Source organism: Corapipo altera, unplaced genomic scaffold, assembly GCF_003945725.1.
Source record: "Corapipo altera isolate COAL_440 unplaced genomic scaffold, ASM394572v1 23, whole genome shotgun sequence".
In the NCBI taxonomy this organism is placed as follows: domain Eukaryota; kingdom Metazoa; phylum Chordata; class Aves; order Passeriformes; family Pipridae; genus Corapipo; species Corapipo altera.
The window spans coordinates 9,904,015-9,927,617 of record NW_020884878.1 but is presented as its reverse complement, the minus strand read 5'-3'; the positions used below and the strand labels follow the sequence as shown (position 1 = coordinate 9,927,617).

General features: G+C 41.2%; 1 protein-coding gene and 1 long non-coding RNA gene across 4 annotated transcripts in view; one reads left to right on the top strand and one right to left on the bottom strand.

Annotated features, from left to right (window-relative positions):
• LOC113944668 overlaps positions 1–11,132 on the top strand; it is a 28,526-nt gene extending 17,394 nt beyond the window's left edge. For both annotated transcript variants that reach the window (XR_003526751.1, XR_003526750.1), the window contains one exon: positions 11,019–11,132. This is a non-coding gene — a long non-coding RNA (uncharacterized LOC113944668). The remainder of the gene's footprint in view (positions 1–11,018) is intronic.
• A 1,038-nt stretch (positions 11,133–12,170) lies between these two features.
• SYNE3 (spectrin repeat containing nuclear envelope family member 3) overlaps positions 12,171–23,603 on the bottom strand; it is a 67,142-nt gene continuing 55,709 nt past the window's right edge. For both annotated transcript variants that reach the window (XM_027637913.1, XM_027637912.1), the window contains exon 18: positions 12,171–23,131. In XM_027637913.1, coding sequence (XP_027493714.1) covers positions 22,934–23,131 — 198 coding nt within the window. In that variant the 3' untranslated portion in view covers positions 12,171–22,933. The remainder of the gene's footprint in view (positions 23,132–23,603) is intronic.

Sequence of the window (23,603 nt, the reverse complement as noted above, 5' to 3'; positions counted from 1 at the left end):
TGCCCATGTCTGGGGGAGATGCAGTCTGCAGTGCAGCACAGGAGGAGGAGCATTTGGCATCCAGGTGCCACCACAGGCATCACGTTTCCTAGAGCATGAACTGCCCATCTCCCTGGGGCAACATCAGCTCAAGAGGGATGTTGGACTCAGGAAAAGCTCTTCCACCCCCAAAACTGGATTTTTTGTGAAGGACCCATCACACCAGCTTGTCATCCTGAGGCCCTTGCACCGCCAGGTAACCCTCTTCAGGGCAGCCCGTGGCTTCTCTTTGTCCCTCTGTAAGTGAGGACAGTGACACCATCCTTGAAGGGGATTTTTTCTCAAGCATTCATGATTATTTCTAGCAATGTAATGAGCTAGGGCATGGGTCACTCCAGTGACACTGCAAAAGAACTTTCTGGCCCCATCTGCAGTGAGAAGCTATGAGTATCCCTAATCATGCCAAGGCCAAAATGTTTGCTGCTGAAGTGGACTGCTAGTCCACATTAAGCTTAGTTTGTCTAGCCTGTTGAGCAACAGCCTGGCCTTGTACTAAAACATGCTCAGATGTTGCCTTCTTTCCACATGCCAAGAGGATGGGTGGGAGGTGAGGCTGCAGCTGGGAAGAGCCACAAACTTCAGCCTGGTGATGACACTGGACTTCTTAGGCCAACAAAAGCCTGAAACATCACGTGTGAGACCATGCAAAACAACAAGTTCAGCTTGCTTTGTGTTAGAATTTGGGGAAACCATGAAATGACAATGATAACGTGCCTTTCTCTGGGAGCATGGAGCTCATGGGACAGCCATTAATGGTCCTGGTGTGAACTTGAGACACTCAGTATTTCAGGGTGCTGGAGAGGCTACTGTAAATCTCAGTTCCTAGCAAGAAACATCTTTAAAAAAAACCACAACATTTTCCTGCATTTCTTGGACTCTTTCATTGCAAACACTTTTTTCTTTTCTTTTGTTTCAAACCTGCAATTGTCTGATAGAAAATGCACCACACACGGATGGCTGGTGTTCCATCCTCCATCAGACTGAAATGCCTGAATACTTTAGAGCAACAATAAACACCTGAGTAGCATTATGACTGAATAAAATTTGGGACACAATAACAATAGCAATTTTAATTTTTTCTTTAATGCAAGCAAGTAGCTGTACTCTTAAGGGCACAACTCCAATGTATGAGTTATTTTGAGCAAACAAAAGGCTCACTCTCTTAGACAAAAATATTGGATATTTCTTTCACTCTTAACAAACTTTTATTATTGTATCACTTAATGTATCATGAAGAAAAGCCCTCAAATACGGGTTTTGACATCAGAGGCCAACAATATTTACCTGAATTTGGGCCTCTGAAATGCATCTATAGTACTACTTTTTGCAGCAAAATTTCCTATTGTATGGTCATCTATGTGGACAACTTGTTAGGATGGTCTGTGGCCTGGTTGCAGCTGATGCCAACCAATGTAGGTGGGCTAGATGGAGGGCTGGTCACGACTGTCCCCTGAAGGCATTGGGATGATGCTGCTTTCAGGTTGCTTCTAGCATTTGGACTTTATTATTTATCAGGCATTATTTTTGTCTGACTTTGACCTAAAGTTATTCCCTACCAGAGACCAAGGTGTCATGCTGTACAAGTTGTGTAGCAGCACAGCTGGCCAGGACAACTTGAGCTATGATGCATTTTTAAATTAGTTTCTAGCTTTTTGAAGTGTTTGTCCCAAATGTTCATTTTCTTTTTGCTGTTGATTTCTTGAAAAAGGACACTTCAGGTGGTGTGAATTAACATAGCTCGGGAGAGACTTAGTCTCAACAACTATTGTTTTGTGCCTTCATGGCTTCCATGAAATCAACAGCAAACCTCAAACATATTTTACTGAGAGAAGGACCAAGCCTAACACATCCCTCACTGGGGAACAGGAAAGCAATTCTCAAAGAACTCTAATTTTTGCTTACTGAAGTAAGTTTGACATGAACTACTGAATAAGCAGAGTCCCATGACTAAAGGCATCCTGAAATGTGATAAGGGAGACAGAAGAGAACTTACTGCTTTTCAAAAGAGTACACTGGAACTACACAAGCAGAAAATGTATTACTTGATAATGGATACGCTTTTTGGCAGGAATATCTCACAAGTCTACAAGGTCATTTATGTTCTGCAATAGTTGCTTTATAATGAAGAGGGAGGGAAAAAAGAGTATGCTTCAAGAAGGCAACAGATCCCTCTTTACTGGTAGATTTCAGATTCTTTTATCCTCTTGTGAGTGCCTAAAATCCTCACATTTCTTTTATGTTAAGATTCTTCTCCTCATCCCTTCCACCTTTTCTCTTACAGGAAAATGCACATAGAACTTTTATCTGCTTTTGTCTGAGCTGAGCAACTTGATTTCATTTTTTGTGCTACTGACAGCTGTGCGTGACACTCTGTAGTTTTGGAGTGCATGGAAAATGAGGACTCCATCCCACAGATTATCTGTGACACTCTCAAGAATTAAAGTAAACACTGTTTTGCTTTGCTATTTCAAACAAAAGAAGAAATAGCAGCTGTTTTTGGCTGGTTGAAACAGAAGAGGTTTTGCACGATGTGATGGAATTTAAACACAAATGTTTCAGGCTGTGATATAAAAGGGGCAGAGGAAATGGAGCCTGCCATCTTCCCTTGGGAAGCATGTACAGCCTCGTGAGTTCATGCACACACGTGTGCCCCAAAACATCTTTCCAAAGCAACAGTGCAAATTAAAGATATAAACTAAGAACTTGATTGCATCCAAGGTCAGCACGTGGGCTCTCTGAGAAGGGTCCTACCAGCCAAGTCCTCCAAACAAAAAACATTAAAAAATAGATCATATCTTTTTGTGCCGACCATAGTCCATTCCCAGCTGTTCTCGTTTGGCACCTTTTTACTGAGTGAATGCCCAGCACTATGGGAATACATCTCTCTGTGAGAGTTCTGGGCTCCCAGGCAGGTGGCCTCAGTCCACAGACGTCAGGGACTTCTTAGCTTGTGAAACTGCCCAGCTTTTCTTGCTGAGTGCTTGTGCACTCAGGCTCCTCACGGGTAAGAAGCTAATACAAACAGGTTTAAAAACAGAAGTGATCCTTTTTCTGCCTGCTGCTGGCACTCCTAACTGCACTTGCCAGAGCAGAGAGTGAGCAGCACTGTACAGACACATGGGTGTGGTTTTTGTTAGATATGTTTTAGGTGCCAATAGAAATGTTCTGGCTTTCTTCTCTTCCAATATCAATAGATTTGCAAAAATGTGAGAGCCTGCTTGTTCCCTGAGACAGCTAGTGTTCATTTTTATGGAAACCAAGTTTTTCCCCAAGAATAGGCAAAACCACCAAGGACAATGTGACATCCAAATAGTGATAGCTACCTTGATTTACCAGTTTGATCCAACACAGCTCTCCAGGACATTGGCTTCCATCTTCAGAGGCTGGGACGAAAGTGGCACCAAAGAAAATGCTTATATTTCTTCTCCTGCTTAACACAAGTCTTCTCAGTCCTGTTTTCTGTCATAAGAAATTAGACCCTTTTTGCTGTCTTGGAGGAGTGGCCCAGCAATGCACATATTGTCCATTCCCACTTGCATGACCCATCTACCACATTAGGTGAGTAGAGGACAGTGCTGCCAAATACACTAAGAAATATTGTGGCACTGTGTTGGTTCTTTCTAATTGCTCCATTTAGCTCTTCCCACAGCAAAACCAAGGTGGCTGACTAGTAGTTAAAATGTCATAAAAAAACTCAGACAGGGACTGGCTTTTGTCAAGGACAAATAAGAACCATTTGTCGCTCTCTGAAAGGGCATGGCATACAGGAGTGGGAACAGCTATTCTTAAAATTTGGCCCCATGAAGAAAATTGTGGCCAAGTTTGCCCATTCTGGGATGAAATCTTGCATTTTGGGTCTGCTCTAAAGCTAAAGGAGATACCCAGACTCACCAACTGCCCTTCCAGCACAGTGGGCATGCAGGTTAACTACTTTTATACAGAAATTTAACCGTACTGTCCATCAGACCTTTCCCTCCTGCTTTCCTGAAGCTTTACCAAGTGCCCTCTGGAGAGGACTGCATTGCTGGCAGACAGCCGTGCTGCCCCCCACCAGACTGTCCAAGGCAGCTGGAGACAGCCTAGGAGGCAGGGACACAGCCTGTTGTGTGCCCTGTGGCAAGGGGCATGGCCAGCAGCTGATTTCTGTTGGCCTCTGCCTTCAGTACAACACTGGAGACAGTTTTGGAAGGAAAATGGGTATAACTGCTGGTTATAAGGATCCCTTGGGTATGGGTTAGTTCTGCCAAACATCTGATGGAGACCAGCCTAACAGGTTCCCTGCCAGCCTGCCTGCCAGCGGGGCCAGGGCCAGCTGCTGTGCAGCTTCTGGTTTCTCTGCAGGGGATTGGGCATTCCCCTATGACAGGAGCACTTTTTCCCCTACTAGCTGCCGAAAGAGAGCTGGAGAGCCAAACACAGCAAGACAGCGACAACATGAAAGATCAGTTTGGAATTTCTTACCATGAGCAATGTGATTCCTGATTGAAAGGGTTATTAAAAATTATCTCTAGACATGATTATTAGCAGCAGGCATTTGGCTTTTCTGCTGAGTACTGAGGAAACAAGCTGAGGCTGGGACAGCAGATCCCTGGCATAGCTGTGCCCCTCCAGGCTGATGGCTACGTCCAGGCTAAGTCCTGACTGCCTGAGATGCTGCTTCCTCTGCCCTTGCAAAACCCAGTGCTGCTTCAGGGTATGGAGCTGGGGCACAAATTTGGTCAGACCCATAGGCAGGTCTGACCATGGAGTCCTGTTTTTCCCCTTTTGCAGATCAGCTCCCCAAAGTCTCACCACACCTTAGCTGCACGGAGTGGATGGAAGGTGGCACCAGCAACCCCTGGCAGTGCCATGCAGCTCCCATGCCCAGTGGGGCACCTGGTTGTGCCTGAGACTGTGCCTTCACTCTGCCCCTGAGCACTGTCTCTCTTGGGTCTCTTGCAAGTCAGGTACCCACAGATGGTCATAGAAAACATCGAGTCTCCCCCAGTTCTTCTCCACTTTTGTGAGCTAGATTGCTAAAGTGAGAAATCACTATTGCATTGTGGAATCAAGGAAAGCCAAGGGGAGTTCTAGCAGTGATTTCCTGGGGAGAGCAAGATTTGCCCCTGATTCCCCCTGTGACCAGAGGAAACCCATGACACAAACGGAGGCAGAATGGAAATCCCAGCCCTATCCAGTGCCTCCACAGAAGGTGTGTTGTGGCATCAGGCTGTTACCTCTGTGCCACCCTCCTGCTGGGCCAGCCCTGTGCTCAGTGTTGTGTATAGCCTCATCCTTCCTGCCCCATCCCACTCCTCTCCCACTCCTACTTCTTCTCCCTGCCACGTTTTCCCTCTTACTCCTGGCACAGTATTTCCATCTGCAGCTCAGCCCACTTTCCCCTTCCCTTTCTTACAAAGCTGCCACTTCATTTGTCATTTACCCTTTTTGTTTTCCATACATAAATTACATTATTCTTTGCTTTTAACCTTGCTAATGCATCTTTCCTTTATTTTAATTTCCTTGGTTTGGCCTTGGACAGGTTGGGTTTTGAATGATTTTTGGTTTTCTTTGATTTGATTTTAGTTTTCTGGGACCAAATTGCCACTCTGTGTAAATTAAGTGATAATACCAAAGCAGTCAGTCACGTTTCTCACCATCTTCGCATTTTTTGAAGAGTAGCAAGCATAGCTGAGACAGGGAGGAGCTTACAATGGTTTTACTTACTAATCTCTTGCCTAATGTCTGTATTCACCAAGACAAACCTGACACTACAAATGTTGCTGATTATGGGTATCATGATATATATATATATATATATGTAGGCATGCATAAAAAGGTCTGTTGCATAGATATAGTTGCACCAGTCAAAGCACATTTGTGTCTTAGTTCTCCAATAGAAAAATAAATTGTTAAAAATATACAGTTTTGCCAGTGTTTACCAAGTCTTGTCACTGAATGTTTTGCCAGTATTGTATAAAAAAAAATACACTCAGCATTGTGGGCATGCTGCAAAGTGTTTTATCTGCTATAGATGTGAAAGTGTGAGCAAAAAAGAAATACAGTCGTCAATTACTTCATCCCTAGTGAGCTGTGATGGTAATGTTGAAAGTAATAATGTAGCAGTATTAGCAGTATTTGGCTCATTCAGCCCTCAGGCAAGCACACTTGGCTTGCTTTGCACAACTGAGGAGCTGTGAATCCTTCTCCAGAGGCTGGAAGCCAGGCTGTTAATGCTCAGCTGTACCTGCTCTTCCCCAGCCCTTTCTCAGTTCATACCCCAGAGTGCCCATGTGGCTTGGGTGAGGTGTGTTCACAATCCCTTGAAGAGGAGGGAGAAGAAAGTGGTTGCGTGTGTCTTCTTCACTGCTGCACTGGCTCAGAGAAAGGTATGTCAGGGTATCATGCATTAGGAGAAAAAAGCTGATGCTGGCTCTTGCAAGTGCCAGAGGCTGCTGGTGGAGGGCTTGGTGCAGTTCCTTTTATAGGTTTCAGACTGGTAGCAAGGTAAACTGCTCCTTTGGAGTCTTGCTTCTTCCCTTGCCTTCTCTCCAATCCTCTCTGCTCCAACACAGCCCCTTAATTACTGTGTGGAGGTGAACATTTTCCTTCTTCAGCTGTAGCTCCTGATCAAGTGTCTACAGAAAACAATTTTTAGAAGTTTGCACCATTTCCATCTTCTGCATTGTATCACTTTATGAAGAAACACAGAACCTAGTGCAGAATGAAAACCCTCCAGTGGGTACCAACATGACCCATAGAGTAAACACAAACCCTGCCAGCTGCCATGGAGTGAATTAATTCCTGCTGCAGCTTCAGTGACATCCTTGGAATTACTCAGGGTGGAAATCTAATGCTTACAGCCACATAACCAATTGGCTGTTTGTGAGGATGTGTTACTAATCACAATTACTGAATGTTAACAGCATTACAGAAATATTGAGACTGCCTTATATATAAAAATATTTTTATAGCAGCTAAAATCATAATTGAACATACTAATTTCAATTTAAAAGCAGAAGCCAAGGGTCTGTAAGTTTGCCATGAGGCCTCTTGTGGTCTGATGCAAATGAGGTGGGGGCTGTTGGCACTTGGAAAACAACAGATGAAGAAGAAACATAACTGCTAGTCTTGACCTGTCAGAGCTGCTCCTTTGTGCACCATGTCCAACTTCCCCTTACACTTCCAAGTTATCTACAGCAAATTTTCTTCCAAACTAAACAAAATCAGAGGCTTTTAGGAACTTAGAAATGTCTGCTTAATTTCAGTGTCGATAAACTCCTGCTCCAGCTCATTCTTAATGTATCAAAATTAAATGTTTTAAGCATATTTATCTAGTTGCTATGGCTTTGCCTGGTGTGTCAGACACTTTATCCATCAAATATGACAATTGAATAATATTTTTACTTTTAGATATGGATCACAGATCCTTCTCATCATACTATTCCCTTCCCCCCCTTTCCCGAGTTTTGAACTCACTGGAAAATCTGTTCCATAATACGGTGGGTAAATGAATTACAGTCACAGATGGCCTCTGGAGATTTCATACATGCTGCAATTCATTTGTTCAGGAATGGAGGGGGGGGGAAAGAGGGACCCTTGTCTTGTGAGGGTATTATCAGAGACAGCAGATCAGACACTGTAATGCTGCCTTGCACTCTGATTCGACCCATTTCCTAAGCTTTTATGACTCGGCATTTACTATTCCTGGATTTGAAATTTTTTTAAGAAGAACGTCAAAATCCTCAATGAAAATGATGGAATGCAAGGAACTATGGACATTAGAAGTTACAATTTATTTTTACAGTCCTGAGTGAAACTATTGTGTGCCATTGTAGGGAGATGCTCAAGAACAGCAATGTAAAACTCTGGCAGTAGTGTTTCAGCTGTAATTAGCAAAAAGAACTTAATACACAGATGACTGTTGAGAATTAGTCAGACCTTGCAGTGGGCCTTGAGATCTTTGGGAGGAAAATGCTAGAAAAATAAGAAACATAATGTAGAAAGTGGTATATGATTTTACTGCTTGGGTGTCCTGTTCAGCATAAGTTATAAAGCCTATTTGCAGGCAAGCATTAGAATCAAGACCTAAGACTCACTTTTGCCTCTGAATTTGGGCCAGTGATTATGGCAGAAAGGGATAGGATGGTTGATGCATCAGCCATCAGGGAAAAATTCATCCTGCAATAAATGCAGAGAATTCACCTCAAGAGTGGATCAGACAAACTCATTTCTGTTTGTGCAATGATATAAAAAGTATTACTAGGTGGTCAAATGTAGATTGTGATTTAACTATCTGCACTCACACACCATCACTCCATTGCAGGGTCAAGCTTCAACAGACTGAAAGAGAGAACATTCATATTGTCTTAATATTAAGTCTGCTCTCATGAGACCTCAGCTGGAGTGCTGTGTCCAGCTCTGGGACCTCAGCATAAGAAGGACATGGACCTGCTGGAGTGAGTCCAGAGGAGGGACACAAAGTTGATCAAGAGAACTGAAGCATGTCTCCTACGAAGACAGGCTGAGAGTGTTGGGGTTGTCAGCCTGGAGAAGAGAAAGCTCTGAGGAGACCTTAGGGCACCTTCCAGTACTTAAAAGGGCCTTATAAAAAGGAGGGAGAGGGACTTTTTACATGGGTAGTTAGTGATAAGATGATGGGTAATGGTTTTAGATGGAATGACAGTAGATTAGATATTAGGAAAAGATTCTTTACTGTGAGGGTGGTGAGGCATTGGAACAAGTTGCCCGGAGAAGTTGTGGATGTCCTGTTCCTGGAAGTGTTCAAAGACGGGTTGGATGGGGCTTTGAGCAACCTGGTCTAATGGAAGGGGGGTTGGAACTAGGTGATCTTTAAAAGTCCCTTCCAAACCAAACCATTCTATGATTCTATGAGTGTTTAGCCCTTTCTGAGTGACATTTCACACATTTTGCCTGCAATTAGGTTTCACAGCTAAAGTAGCCCATGGGGTGCCATAATGAAGGTATTTGTCCAAACATCAGATAAACCAGCCAACACTGCAATTCGAGTGGAACAGTATCACTCAAGACACTCTGTGCCAGCGTGTGCTTTGGATTGGAAAGAAACTGCTCAAAACCTTTGTCCAGCATGTCCACAGGTCACCTGAGGGGAGACTGCATGCCCCAAGGAGGCTCCTGACCTCCTCCTCACCTCTGCCCTGTGGATGGAGGTCACTGTGTGGAGCTGGGTCACCTACATTCCTCTGGGGCAGGGGCAGCACCTGCTGCCAGAGATGCTGAGTGCCCATGGGAATGCTTTCACTCATCCACCTCAGTGGGAGTTTAGGGAACCAGGAGGTTAAAATGTCAGCTGAATGCTCCCAGAGCTGTTCTCCCCCTCCCTGTAAAGGAGAGGTAATTAAACAGACTTGTTGCCCTGTGGTTTAATGGATGGCTCTGGCTGCAGTGTTTGGGGACCCTCTGACAGGGCGCTGTGAAAGGGCAAAGGGGGACTAATAGCTGCTGTGTTTTCCAGCAGCCCCAGCCAGAGATAGCTCTCTATATAGCTGACAAGAAGTCAATGTCTGCTCCCTGTCTCTGTTTGCACTTCATCGAGTTATCTCCTTGCAAGCAAAGAAATCCCAGCTGATTGAACAGCACATTCATCATCTGGATTTCCCCTGTATCTTTTCCTGTATCAGTGGTGCCATAAAAAGCCCACCAGAAAAGTCAATGGAAATCTGCTCTATCTTCCATTAAAAGCTTTTGCAGAGATCTGAAGTAAAGAAAAAAAAAAACAAACCAAACCCAAAACTTCTTTTTTTCCTCCTTTAAACGTCGATCAAGGAACATTAAACAAAAAGATTAGTTTTGCTCTTACTTGTTTGTAAAACAAAAAGCATGAAATATTTAGCAGTATTGTAATGAAAAACAGATGGGAATAATGCCGGCTTTCAAGGCCTCTGGTAACCACCTCCTTTTCATGCTGCGGCAGCAGCAGGATGAGGCAGGCAGCCCATTAGGACAATTTATGAACTGGACTTCCACAGAGGGAGTTCTAGCAAGAGGTCCACAGCTCATACAGAGCAACTCTGATAACATCTGTTAGGGTTATTCATTGAAGAGGATTATATTACAATCCCTCTTAATACTACGAGTGCTACAGTAAAACCGGATGAGCCTTCAGTTTCATTTGCTTCAGCAATATGTGTTTATCAGAGCATTTTTCTGAATTTGGAAACCTAGGTTGCATTCATGGCATGTCACAGAATGAAATTTAGAAAGCTTGAAATATTAACCTAGAAAAAACCTCAGTCCCTGCTTTTAATTCCTCATGGCCGTAACGCTCAACTTCTTTGTGCAGCATCAACAGAGCATCAGCCTTTTTCCACAGAAAGCCACTCCCCATTAACTCTCCAGGGCTGAGATTGATTTTATTTAAATAGTTCTCACTCGCTAACCTTGCTCCATCCTTTATTTAAGACTTTGCTAATGATGTATTTTTTCCCTTTAATTTACCTAAGCATATAATGAACACTCACATCCGAAATGACCTCATTATACTGGCAAGGACTTTCGTGTGGATACGATTTAGTGCACAGGCATAAGGCAGAGGAGAATTCTCTAAATGGAGAAGTTTTAAACATTCTAAAAAATCCCTGTTGACTACAAGCCAGATTCTTACTGCTGTAAATTGACTTAGTTCCAACAGCTTCAATGAAGCTGCACTGATTTACTCCACTTGAGGGTCTTACTCTATTATTCTTATTTATTGAACTTGCCACCTTTTGCTGCTACAACCTAAACTTCCATCCTCTAGCAACAGGGTTGCTATCTAAAACAGGTGTTCCTCCAATAATATATGACTTAAGAGATTTATAACTGCCTGGAGTATTTCATTGTCCTCTAGAAGTGTTTATAATAATTCTTGTTGACTGTCCCAACTCCCACCAATCAGCTGTAGAGTTGTTTGCATGCTAATCCTAGTCAACAAAATATTCATTCCCCATACAAACATGAGCTGTTTTATCTGTTTGTAGGCACTTTTCCTCCCCACTGGATGAAGGTCTTTCCTGTCTCTGTACAGTGTTCAGGACAAAATGAAGCCCAAATTTTTTTTCTGGTTCCAGAAGAACCCTGATGTACACAAAGCAGCCTACTTTCTGGCTCCACAAAAAATAAACTGGAAGATGAAAAAATGCATTGCAAAGGAAAAATAAAAACCTGTAAGAACAAAAATTTCCTCTGTGCATCAATCGTAGCCCTAATGGGAATGCAACTGTCCCACTATGACAGTCTGCTGTTCCTACAGCGCTGGGCTTGTTTTACCCCATTCTCTTCTGGGAGGGATTTGGGCTGCTGCTCTGACCTTGACACAGCTATGATCAGCTGAAGTGTCTGCATTTGTACTTTTGGGGGCTTAGCAGGACACAGCTCATAGGAAAGCACAAGATCACATGCTCCAAATACTGGAGAGAAGTCAAAGACCTGGATAAAGCTCAGTGTGTTCATAGAAACAACAGGGAACTCAGCCCACAGGTTCACCAAAAAATTGTAGAGGTTTTATACTTGTCCAGAAATAACTGCCTGTGGAGCCCTTTGATGTCAGGGATCCCGGCAGTCTCTGTCTCATAAAGATTCAGGAAAAAATCCAACAAATACCTGGATACTAATGAGAGTTGTGCATCTGTACATACATGCTGCAGTGATTACTCTTAAGAGAAATCAGCAGTGGTTATGCTGATATGCTGCTTGTTTGCTACATGTGATTGGTGTTAACTTCAAAACTGAGGGTCTCAAAAAACCTCCTGTTTGTCTTAACAGGTTTGAAATTAGCAGGTTTGGAACTGAGGGGAACCCCACAGAGAGTGTCACAGACCAATGCCATAAGAAATCATACTGAATCATAATATGATTTAGCAAATTCACATTTTCTTTGAGTCCAGAAGAATTCTATTTAAATGACTGAAGGAAAAGCTGACATTTTCTATTAAATCTCAAAGGACTAGAGTGAAGTAGGTACATTGAGTACAACCATCTTCCAGTTTTACCTGAGCACAAGTGCAGGCAGCAGAAAATTTTATCCTTGCTTCACTTATTCTGGCTGTTTCTAGGTCAGTCCAAATATTCTGATGGTAAGAAATAAGCACAGCAAAAATGCACAACCACCCCCCAGAATAATTTCAAATTCCTTAAAAAGAAATGCACATATGTTTATTTACTGCATTATAACTGCAACATCGAATACAACTATGTTTTCATTTCAAAAAAGGACACATGCAATAAAATACTCTGATTTTATAATCTGATTCAACATAGTTCATTGGTAACAGTGGAGCATCATAGAACAGTCACAAGGCTAGGGCTTGGGGTGATGAATTTTCAGTCTCTTTATCCTACTTGCAAACAGCAAAGTCACATCATATTTTATTTGTCATCGAGGGATAAACTTTTGGAATAGTGTGGCCAGATCACAGAAGGTTCCAGCCTCCCCTTAACTCCTGGACGAGTCTTGAAGAATCAGATTTTTTACTTGAGAAAATATTATACTTTGACAAGGACGAGGAATAGACAGTATTTTCCAGGCAGAGAGCAGAAATCCTTCCATGTTATACCACAGCTGAGGTACAAAGCAAGGGCCTCTGCTTCACAGGTGCAAAGAAGCCAAGGCTGTGAGTTACTTTAACTATGGCTCTGAAGAAGGAAATCAGGCCATTTTCTGCAATATTTCACCACAGCTTTCTATTATGTTCATCTGCACATGAGGCTTCAATCAATTTAATCTGGCATTTCAGCTATGGATTAAATCCAGAATAAACAGGAGTGCACAGCTCAGAAAAAAACACAAAAAGTTGTCCTGAAACACTCAAAACATCACCTCTTAACTAGTTAAAAGGCCCTGTTCTTCACTAGAAAAGGTCTTTTTTCTCTCACAGCTATTCACACATCATAGGCTCTTATTTTTAATGTTTCCCATGAAATTCCATAGCACTAATTTTGAAATAAGGTTCTAAACAGTGTGAAAAAACTATAGAATCAGGGCCCAAAATAGTACAATTTTTAACGTAAATTCTCCTGACTTTCAGTCAAGACTTTTTAGGAAGTGTCACGTAACGCTGTCCAGCCTTCAAAACAATGACCTGATTTCTTTCCATACATCTCACGTGGCATAACACTAAGGATGACTTAGCTCTAACAATTTACATAAAAAATAAAGTCAGTCTTTTTATGCAGCTGCATTTTTATAGAACTTCATAGAGTCAGTATACACAAGCTTACAGCTTTTTGAGCTAATTCTAGCAAATAGGAAGATATATATGAAAAAAAAGAGTTCCAACAGTACATGGAAATCTGTAGAGTAAAATATATATCTATATATCCTTTCCCAACACAAACAATAGGCAGTTTAGAAAAATATGATTGTTACAGTCTTTCTGAATCAGAAAAGAAAGGATTTAAAAAATAAGTTCAGCTTTTCACAAAGCCATATTTTTAATAAGAAAATAGACTGGTCCACATTTCCCTGAATAAGCCAGAAAGGTTAAAGAAAGGTCCAAGCAAGACAAGGAGTCTGACTTGGACTTGATATCAGCTGTGATAACATGCACATGTACAGAGGCAGCTGCTTGGCTCCAATATTGTTTATCTTAGAAATGAGCCTAATTTATCACAATTGTATTTAAAAATCATAAATAACATGACAAAAGTAGAACTGGTCCCTGCAAGGCAAATAATTATATTCATACAAGCAAAAAGTGACATCAATCCAGTTATTTTCTTGTGACAGTTAAAAGGTATTTTGTACCCAACTGTTACATTAAACAGCACATGTATAAACACAGATTATTATTGCAGACTCTGCTATCAGCTACTATACATAAACAAGAAGAGATGTTCATGCTGTAATTGCCTCTAAGGTTTTTGTTCTACTTGAATATTAACATTTACAAGAAGCTGAGGTGGAGACCTGAATTCAAGCCAGGATTTCAACATGCAAAATGACAGGGTTCACAGGAAGGTTTCTGATCCTCCCCATCACTGACATCTGGAAGTGGATAGGAGCTCTGAAGAATTTTAAAACCATTCACAACATGAGTTTCTCTTGTGAACAGCCTTTGGTTTTCCCTCTGCCCAGAAGCGGATGATCTAACATGGGACAGACTGGTGCAATTTAGATCCACATCAATAAACCTCCTGTTAGGGAGGATTCAAATTTTAATTAAAGGCTACTTCTAAAAGAAGGTGGCAAAATGAACCTCATTTGTATTTGGTGATTTTTAAATTAAAAGCAGAGAACAATTTGATTACAGAAATTTCAGGCTGTTCTTAATAACTTTTTAATATTTCAGTTAGAACTTCTTATTAGTTCTGTTCAATGTGAGAGCAAATCCCTTAATTTTGTTGTAATTTTTGTGAAACATATGGGATATTTACTCACCCTATATGGGAGTCTTAGCACATTTCTTTAAACTTTCTTCTAGCTTGAAACTAAACAAAAGCACAAAAACTGATGGAAGCAAGATTGATGGAGTGTTGGTGAAGAGATCCAAAACTGTTTATAATCCAGCCTTGTGAATTAAATTGGGCCTGAGACAGCCAGCTGCTCTAAAGAGTGAGGACAGGCCCTCTGTAGGAACACTGTGCATTGGTTATATTGCTAGTAAACAACAATGCAGCTTCTGGGTCTCCCACCACTTTTCAATGTCAGTGGAGAGTTGTGTCTTACAAAAGGCAATGGCAGAAAAATGCAACACCTGTGTTATTGCTTGTGTAATTGCTTCACAGTGGTCCAGTACAGTCAAGTAAACAAATGAGAAGAAGGTATGTTGCTGGAAGGGAAGCTCTGATGCTGGGCAGATGGAGTGTGCCTTCCTGGAATCACCTGATAAACTTACTTAACACAAATTAAAAGTTTAAAAAAAGTGGAAGGAGTTACACTAATCAAAGAGAAAACATCTGCTGAGGCAAATATTACCATCAGGGTCTTGGAGCAAAACAAAAGTGTGTCTTTCACCTCCCAGTCAAGCCCATGTACAAAATGGAGGCTGACACTTGAGGACAGACACACAGCACATGCAACATCCAAATACCTTCAGGAACAGCCAGTGCTCAAGCAGTGCCTCCCACGTTAAATTCTTACAGGGTGTGATCTGGAAAGGTGATGGGAAAATCATCTTGGGTGCATTTTGCCCTAGAGACTGAAACCCAAACTCAGAGCTTATTAAAGCTCATTAAAACATATACCTCTAAACTTTTTCAGCTTCCCTTTAAGACACAGTTTCTCTTAAAAGCTGCACTTAAAAGTTACATTGAAGTAGAATGTCACCTTTCTTTAGGTAGAACAATAATTATGCTCCCCATTACATATATATATACATCTATACATACATACATACATATATATTTCATAGCAATGGAAAGTACTGTACAGAGGCGTTCATTCATACCTGTAGTGAAACAAAGTCTGTGGTGTTCAATGCTTACTAGACCTGACAAAAGAAATAATTTGATTCTGAAGGTGGGATTCACCTCAGGAGAAATAACAGCTCCTACCCTTGAATTCTAGTGGAAGGCCTCCTGGCAAAGCACTGGTGAGGGTGGGTGGCACTGCATCTGTCAGTTCCCAGCCCCTCAAAATTCACCTCTGCCTTTTAACATACAGCTTTTGATGGAGGAAAAAGGAGCTAAAATAAATGGTCTGCTACAGGGCTTGATAAATGAGTTGTGAAATCAGTTTGTTAAAAGCGCCCATTTTAGTTTTCTATTTTTTTTCTTTTTTTTCCCCAGCACAAAAAAAGGGTCCTGGCTTATTTAGGGTGTATGACAACAACATTCAAACACTCCTGGCAGCTCAAGGGCACAGACCCTGGAGCACTCAGCCTGGCCCAGTAGCACATGTGAGCACAAATGCTGGCAGTGACAATGTGAGGATAATAGAGCTGAAACTGAAACACTGGCCCTCTGCACTGATTAAGGGGCAATTTTCTGCACTCAGTAATTGGATTACACATCAAAACCTGCTTAGAGAGGAGAAAAGGGTCTGGGAAGGTTATGAACAATGCTAATAGCAAGGCTTTCTTTATTAATTGTTTGTTAAGCAACATCCTCACACTCCTGTCTGCAGATGTGAATATTAAGAGCAGTTCCTGAGCCAAAACAGAAGGCAGATGAAGGCAGGACATGGCCAGGAGACTTGGAAGAGATGGCTGGCCAGGACCAGAGTCCCCTCAGATAGTGATGAAGGCTGTTTTGACACAGGGGGCAGCAGAAACAGGCAGAGCATCTGCAGGACGAATTGCAATGGGGGAAAATTTTATTGAAATTAAATTTATTGAAACCAGATCAGATTTTTTGCTATAGGTATTGAGGAAGAACTGCCACTGGAAACACTTAAGAGAAATGATCTAGAATCATAAGAGGAATGATCTAGGGAGTGGAAGAACTGTAATAGGAAAAACACTATAAAAGACTGGTATAATTTACTTTGGGAAGGAGAAAAAGCCAAGCCTCCTCTGCTCTCATAAAAGAAGGAAAGACAAAGTATGGCCTGGAGAGGGTAGTGCTGGTCTTTCTGCTTCCTTAGATTCAACACAAAGGGGTCAAAGAAGGAAAATCAAACCATGCCCACCCCCCAAACAAAAAGGTTTTGATTCAAAACCAATTCAGAGATTACCTTTTCCACACAACTCATAGGAATAATGTGGAGCTTACTGTTATAAACAGCTTTGAAGCCAGAAAACCACTAGCATTCAGCAAGGCACTGAACAGGCTCACCCACGAAATTCGGAAGACTAAAGACAACACCTGACATTTACCTGCAAAGGAACAGAAAAACTCCCACTTCAGCTCTACAATGAATTTCTATCTCCTAAGGATTGAAGAGAGACCATCATGACTTGTTTTCTATCTATAACAGCATTTCCTGTATCTTTTCCTGGAGCATCAGGGCCCACTACCTACCATTAATCTGTCACTGAGGGGTTTAATTTAGCAGTTTATTCTGTATTTAACGAAAAGAAAAAGCTACTTCCAGAGCTCAAATCTCAGCTAGAGTGAATCACCCTGAGGGGAGCCTCCTTCCGCAGTCAAGGACATGAAACTGAATAGTGCTGACGGCCACTGTCAAAATTTTGTCTGGCAAAGCAGGATGGCAAGCCCTCGTTCCTGTGTCATTATTCCTGGGCCGCTCTCATTATGCCAAATGTACAAGTTCCTCTCTTGCATCAAGATATCAGGCTGCCTTTTGAAGACCTAATGTCTCCTGCTGCTTCCACTGGGATGCTGTACATTAACCTGAGCAGTTTCATCTTACCCATGCTTTACTAGGAGGAGGGTGGTTAGCTCATGGTACAATGAGGTAAAATCTGGCAGTTGCTGAAGCAGTTTAGAGAACAGAGGTGCCAGTTAGGCTACTGTTTGAGTTGGTATATTCCTGATATATATTCCTTTGTTTCCAGATCTACTGATAACTCTCTTGTAGACACATAATCGTATTTTAAATTGGATAGACAAGAGATAATAAAAAAATCAACTGTATGACAGATTATTGCATCCTGCTTTGTTGTTTGGTTTTGGTTTTTTTTTTCAATGCTACATTGAAGAATCTTTGGGTTTTTTTGTTTTACCATGGAACAAATGCAACATGAACCCACAATTCTTAAACAGATATGTACAAGTCAGAATGCCTTGTGTCTAAAACATGCCACACAGTTACCCAACATCTACAACTTAACTGTTTATATTCCAGTATAACCAATAGATATCTTTCTTTAAATATGGCAAAAGTAATGAGAGTGGTTTCTGAATGAATCGTGTCGTCTGTAACAGAAATATTATCTTTGGTATTTTAATAAACTGTTTTCTGAGAGTTGCCAAACATTGACAGATCGACTAATGCAATAAACTTGTAATGGCTCAGAGCAGGCCAATGATCTGAGAACTGCTAAGAATATCCTGGACAGCCCCCAGCAACTCTGGAAGAAGCTGATATAGTTGGTTGGGTACACGAGTTTTCAGCTGCAGACTAGCAAATGATACTGGGTACACAACCTATTACTTGAAAGACAGATATGATACCTGGCAAAGATATATTTATTGGGGGTGTTATACCAGAATTTCTTGAAAGGCAAAACTATTTCTTCAGTTTCCTATGGTGGACAATTTAATTTTAGTCTGTAATCTTCAGTTATTCCAAAAGGCTTTGTTTGCTCTGGTAACCTCTGTCACACAGCAGTTTTCATTTTTTTTTTGAACAAAAGAGGAAATATACTCGCTTGTCGACACAAGTTAAAAGAATTCTTGTACATGAACTGACTCTTCAAATCTCTTTAGTGCTAATGAGATGTGTATGCACACACATCAAAGTAAAACATTCCCTATTTAATATTGAAGAGGAGATCAGATGGAGCAAACTCCTGAGGTCCTAGAGCAGCTAAAGAGAACATACTATTTCTTCTGATGTGCAGAGGTTACCATCTGTCTATCTAGTGATGGCCATTTTTTGGAGACATTTCTTCTCTCTGAGGTCTTCCAACAAAAGGGATTAAGGAGAAGTGCAAAGCCATTCTGAAAGCTCTCAAAATTATTCAGTGATCATTAGACGATTTTATTAGTTAGGCTAGTAGCTTTATTTGCAGCCTCAAATGTTTGAGTTTTCTAAGTATCTCACTTACTACAAATAAGGTAGCACTTGGTAGAAATCATGACTGCTCTGGAGATTCAGTGCTAGCAGAGGAACACAACATTTATAATGTGTGTGCTTAGAACTGAACATGTTTTTCATACAGAGATTTCTGAAGAGGGTATATATAAATAATATTTAATACCACTTAAATTGCTAGCTGGAATTAGAAAAAGGGCTGTTAATAGACATGTAGCACAATAGCAATTTTCTACCTCAATGTATTGCTGTCATGGAAAATTCTGTTGAAAGCATCTGGCTTCAAAATCAATTACAATGTACAAATTAGGCTGGCTTTCTTGCCAAAAGTTGTGTTTGAAGTGTGCCTTTGGGGCTCTGCAGAATTCTTATGGTAATGCATGGGCAATGGAGTGCAGGATTTTGCCTTCAACACTGAAGGGTCATTAATATGGTCAATCAAGTACTGGCTCCAACAGTGCAGGCAAAAGAGCTGGGAGAGATGTGTAAGGGCTCTGCTCCGTGAACAGACTGGGTACCTGCATGGAGAACAGGCTATGCAGCCTGAACCAGGTGCACAAACAATTTACAACCACAAATATATTTGATATATTTTAGAGTATTTTAGTACCCTTTAACAGTGGCTGGATCTGGATTAGGGTAAAGGAGTGCAAGTCCTCAGTTTTGGACGCTTATCTATTTTGTGCATCCCAGGCTTTGGCAAGGGATGTCTTAAGGCAGTGGCCCCAGTCTGAACCTGAGCTATAACACACCTCAGTTATATCTGGATGTCAGAGATGTATGAGCTGGGGATTTTATAGGCTCAAAAGTGAGAGTATAACTACCAAATCATCTGTGAGCAAAGATAAAGAACTGTGCTCAAGATTTTCAGGACTGATTTGGAAACAGTATGATTTAGATTGTGTTTTGAGGAATCTGAGATTTGTACAGTTTCCTGGAAGCTGGACTGGGCAGATTGTTTTCATTATTCCAATTACCGACTTGATTAATATTTACATACACTTCCAGGAATCAGTATGACAAACTTTTCAGAAAAAATATCACAAGAGACTAAAAAAGAAAATAAATTTTGCATTTACATTTCAAGCGTATTTTTGTGATTTTTTTTTTTTTTTACTTCTTTCTTAGAAAAATCTCACACCTGCCTTGGACAGGTAAGGTCAATGACATTATGGAAGAATTAAATTGTTTTCAGTGACATGAACATTTAAGTCCTGTGCTTCAGAGAGTTTTCATGGTAAAGAAGTAGAAATATTCATCACTTATGTGAGATATTTAGATTACTTAATGAGAATGGATCGACTGAGATTTAAAGCAAAAAATTCCAAGATTACAGACAGGGGACCTACAGAATAAATTGATTGCAATCCCAGCAGCAAAAGTGTGTTTCTAATTTAGTTTTGGTTTTTTGTGGTTTTTTTTTAACCTGCCACAACACTGAAACATCAAGGTGGTGATGCAGTTGTTCTCTTATGATCCTCTGTGTAGAAATTTTTCTCCCCAGTTGCACACTCCTGTGGTGTCAAATGCGTTTGTGAACCTGTACAAATCACCCAGATCAGAAAGGCTGGGCAGAAAGAAACCTGACGTGAGATTTTGTGCTTTCATAGAAAAAACTTTTCTATCTCCCTACTGATTTCCACTTGCAGTTTTATTACTCCTCATTATTTTTACTTTCTCACTGGTATTTTGCTTTCATCACCTGCAACAGCTCAGCAAGACCCAGAAAAGTGCAATGTAGCCACGTCACAAAAAAGTGTGTGCACACCTACACGTATCCACAACCACACAGAGCTGGTTTTGTTACTGCCCCTCTTCCCCCACACTTCTTTTCTGCTGGAGGATTTAATTTGAAATGGAGATGTGTATCATGATTAGCTCCTTGCTGGGCAGCCACAAGGTTTCTTCCCTCAGGGCTGATAGCAGTTTTTAGAGGAATGGTGCATGGCACTTGCACAGATAATCAGAGGAGAGGAAGAGGTATGTCTTCTGCCACCAGAGAGAACAGTTGCAAAGAAAGAATTAATTTGCCCCATCCTCTGACAAATTATAGCTCCTCTACACCTGGCTCCGTCATGAAAGAAATCATAGGCCCTCCTTTACTTCCAGATGTGAATGTCTCATTGCTCAGTAGACATCCACACTCCTCATCTTTCTGCTTCCAGTCCCCTTCTGCCTGCTCTGAGAGCTCTTCTGATATCTCCTGACAGTCAGGTTTAATCCACATCAGCTCAGCTCCTCCTCATTCTGTTCTTGTGCTCTGACTGATTACCTTCTCCATCTCCTTTAACTTCCACTCTCCTTTATATTTTTAGCAGAATTTTGGCATTTTAATCCAACATTAGTAAACCCAGTGTAGTCAGAAGCATTATTAGGAACACAGTGACAGGGTCCTGGTCATGGAAGAGTCTCCTCAGAACACTGGTAATGTCCCCGTTACTTGCCCCATTTTAAATCTTACTGAAGAAAAGCTGTTTAATATGGAACAGTATGAATACCGTAGCAGGGAGAGGGAACCAAAAAAGATTCTGAGATTTTTCCTCCACAGAACCTTTATTTTTGTCCTCTGTGTTCATTGTGACTCCTTTTCTTAGGTTTTATAAATTGTTGCACACCTCTCCTTCTCTATGTTTAGCAGCTCCTCTTTCACATTGCCTGTTCTCTCTCATTCTGTGCCCATAATGAGCTCCTTGCTGCTCCACCTCCCTGTTTTACCCAAGTTTGCTTCTTTAGCAAAACTTTAATGGTTTTCTTAAATAAATGACTGCCTCCTTCAGTCTCTCAGCTACTACATAATTTAGCTGCACAACAGCTTTTATATTATTTTGGAACTTGCTTGTTAAAAACACAGAATACCCCATACTGATACTCAGAAGACAAGTTCTCCCTGTAACATAGCCAGGAGGCTGTTAATTTTTTTTTTCCCATGATTACTACTGTGACTAAAAACATGAGACAATAAGGGTTAGTTCTCAAAAATGGCACACATTTTTAGAAATTACTTTTTCTTTCAGGAATCAACTACTTAAAACACCACTAAGAATGGATTCATCATAATAAAGTGAGAATTGCTTTTACATTAAAAGGCAATGTTAAAAGGTACATTCAAAAATTTGATAAGTCAGGCATAAGGTTAGGTAAATAAATGACAAGTTGTCATAATTTTAGAGTTTAGACCATATGAAAATTTACACTTGACTCCCTTTGATACAATCAGTTTACAACATTTCAATAAACCATTCATATAAAAGCATCCTAGGAAAGAATCGTGTTTCCAGGGTGGTATTATTAAAGTACTTCTGACTTTTGCTTTGCTGACACTGAGCCAGGCTGCATCCCACTGTTCAGGCTTTATGATCTGTTACTAAATGCCTCTTTATAAAGTAAAAAACTCCAACAAACCAAACCACAAAACCCCACAAACAACAGAAAAAAACCCATTGCTTTTTATATGCAAGATGGTTGATACAAGGTTTTGTTCAGTGCTCACAAATTTGTTCAGAAAATGATGACCTGATTTTAAAAGTTCTTCTGCTAAAGAGATGCTAAAAAAATATATTCTTTTTTCTCAGCTTTCTTCCTACTGTATTCTACCTCTCCTGATTCAGGTGGGCTAGAGAACACAGTAATTGGAAAAGAAAAAAAATTAAAACAAGAGGAGGTCCACCCCCACTCCAACTGAAGTCAGTAGCAACATTTCCATTAGCTTCTGAACTCCGTGTATCTAGATACTGGAAAAGCAGCTCAAGATTTCAAATAGAATAGTCCAAATCTTTCTTGGGCTGAATGTCAACCACTGTTTTCAAACCTGATTCTACTGTGCCTGCTCTCCAGTTTGCGCTGTGATGCATGCACACATGTTCCCAGACTTGCTCTGACTTCAGTTGTAAACAACAAGAATCCAATATTAAAAATCACCCATAAAACCCCACAACAAAACCATCCTTCAGTATTGCTTGCTGAAAGATGGCAGAAACAGAAATATCGCAGGATTGTCCTTAAACAGTGGATGAGTGGATGATGGGTGTTAGTTTGACCACAGATATGCATTTATACATATATGTACATACATACACATACACAGTCCCTATATACATATTATAAATATAATAATAAAATATTGTAAAAATATTAATTTTGCTCAAATACCTGATTAAATTGGACTAATGTTGCACCTATGTGACCTATCCAGCTGATATGACGGCTCTGTTAGAAGCCCTAAAATCTACGATAGTCGCAATTGTTAAAAACAAAGAGCCTGTACTTCTGCCAGTCACCTCGTGTCATGCCAAGAAGTTAGGTTGGGGGTGGGCCCTCGTATCTCAGCATCAGCTTGAAGGACCGAGCAAAGTTGTTGGCCAGTGTGCAGCTGCAGGTCTCTTCTGCCAGCGGCAGGAGGAAGGCCAGGAGCAGGAGGAGCAAGAGGAGGAGTTGCAATGGTAGTGCTGCCCAGCACACTCGATGCAGGTATGAGCACACACCTCCAGAGCGCTTCTGAAAGACACAAACCAAAGAGAACTCAGAGAAATGAAGCACCAGGGACACTCATTTCAGTTACATCAAACTGCCAGGTAGAAGGTTAGAACAACCCTTGTCCTTGCCCTAGGATCCAGCCTGGGTGCCTGGTACGCTGAAGCTGGCTGAGGCTGGTAGTTAAATTATGCCTTTCAGGAAAATATTTCACTATCTTCAAGAATTCACTGTGGCAAACTGTTGTCTCCTAGAAGGAAAACACTGCTGACCTTCGAGAAGAAAACAATTGCTTCTGAGTCCATTTTCCAATTCCAAAGTGGTGGTTACAAATGCTCATGCCCAAGCTGATGACTGGTTCCTTCCCAGCCAGCACACGGCACAGAAGTTCTGTTTTAATTATTCTCCAGTCTGTAAAATGAGAATGCTGATGCCTGGAAGAGAGGAGCCAGCCTTCTGCTCTCTGTCGGCAGGAAGGAGCTTCTTTGGCAGCTCA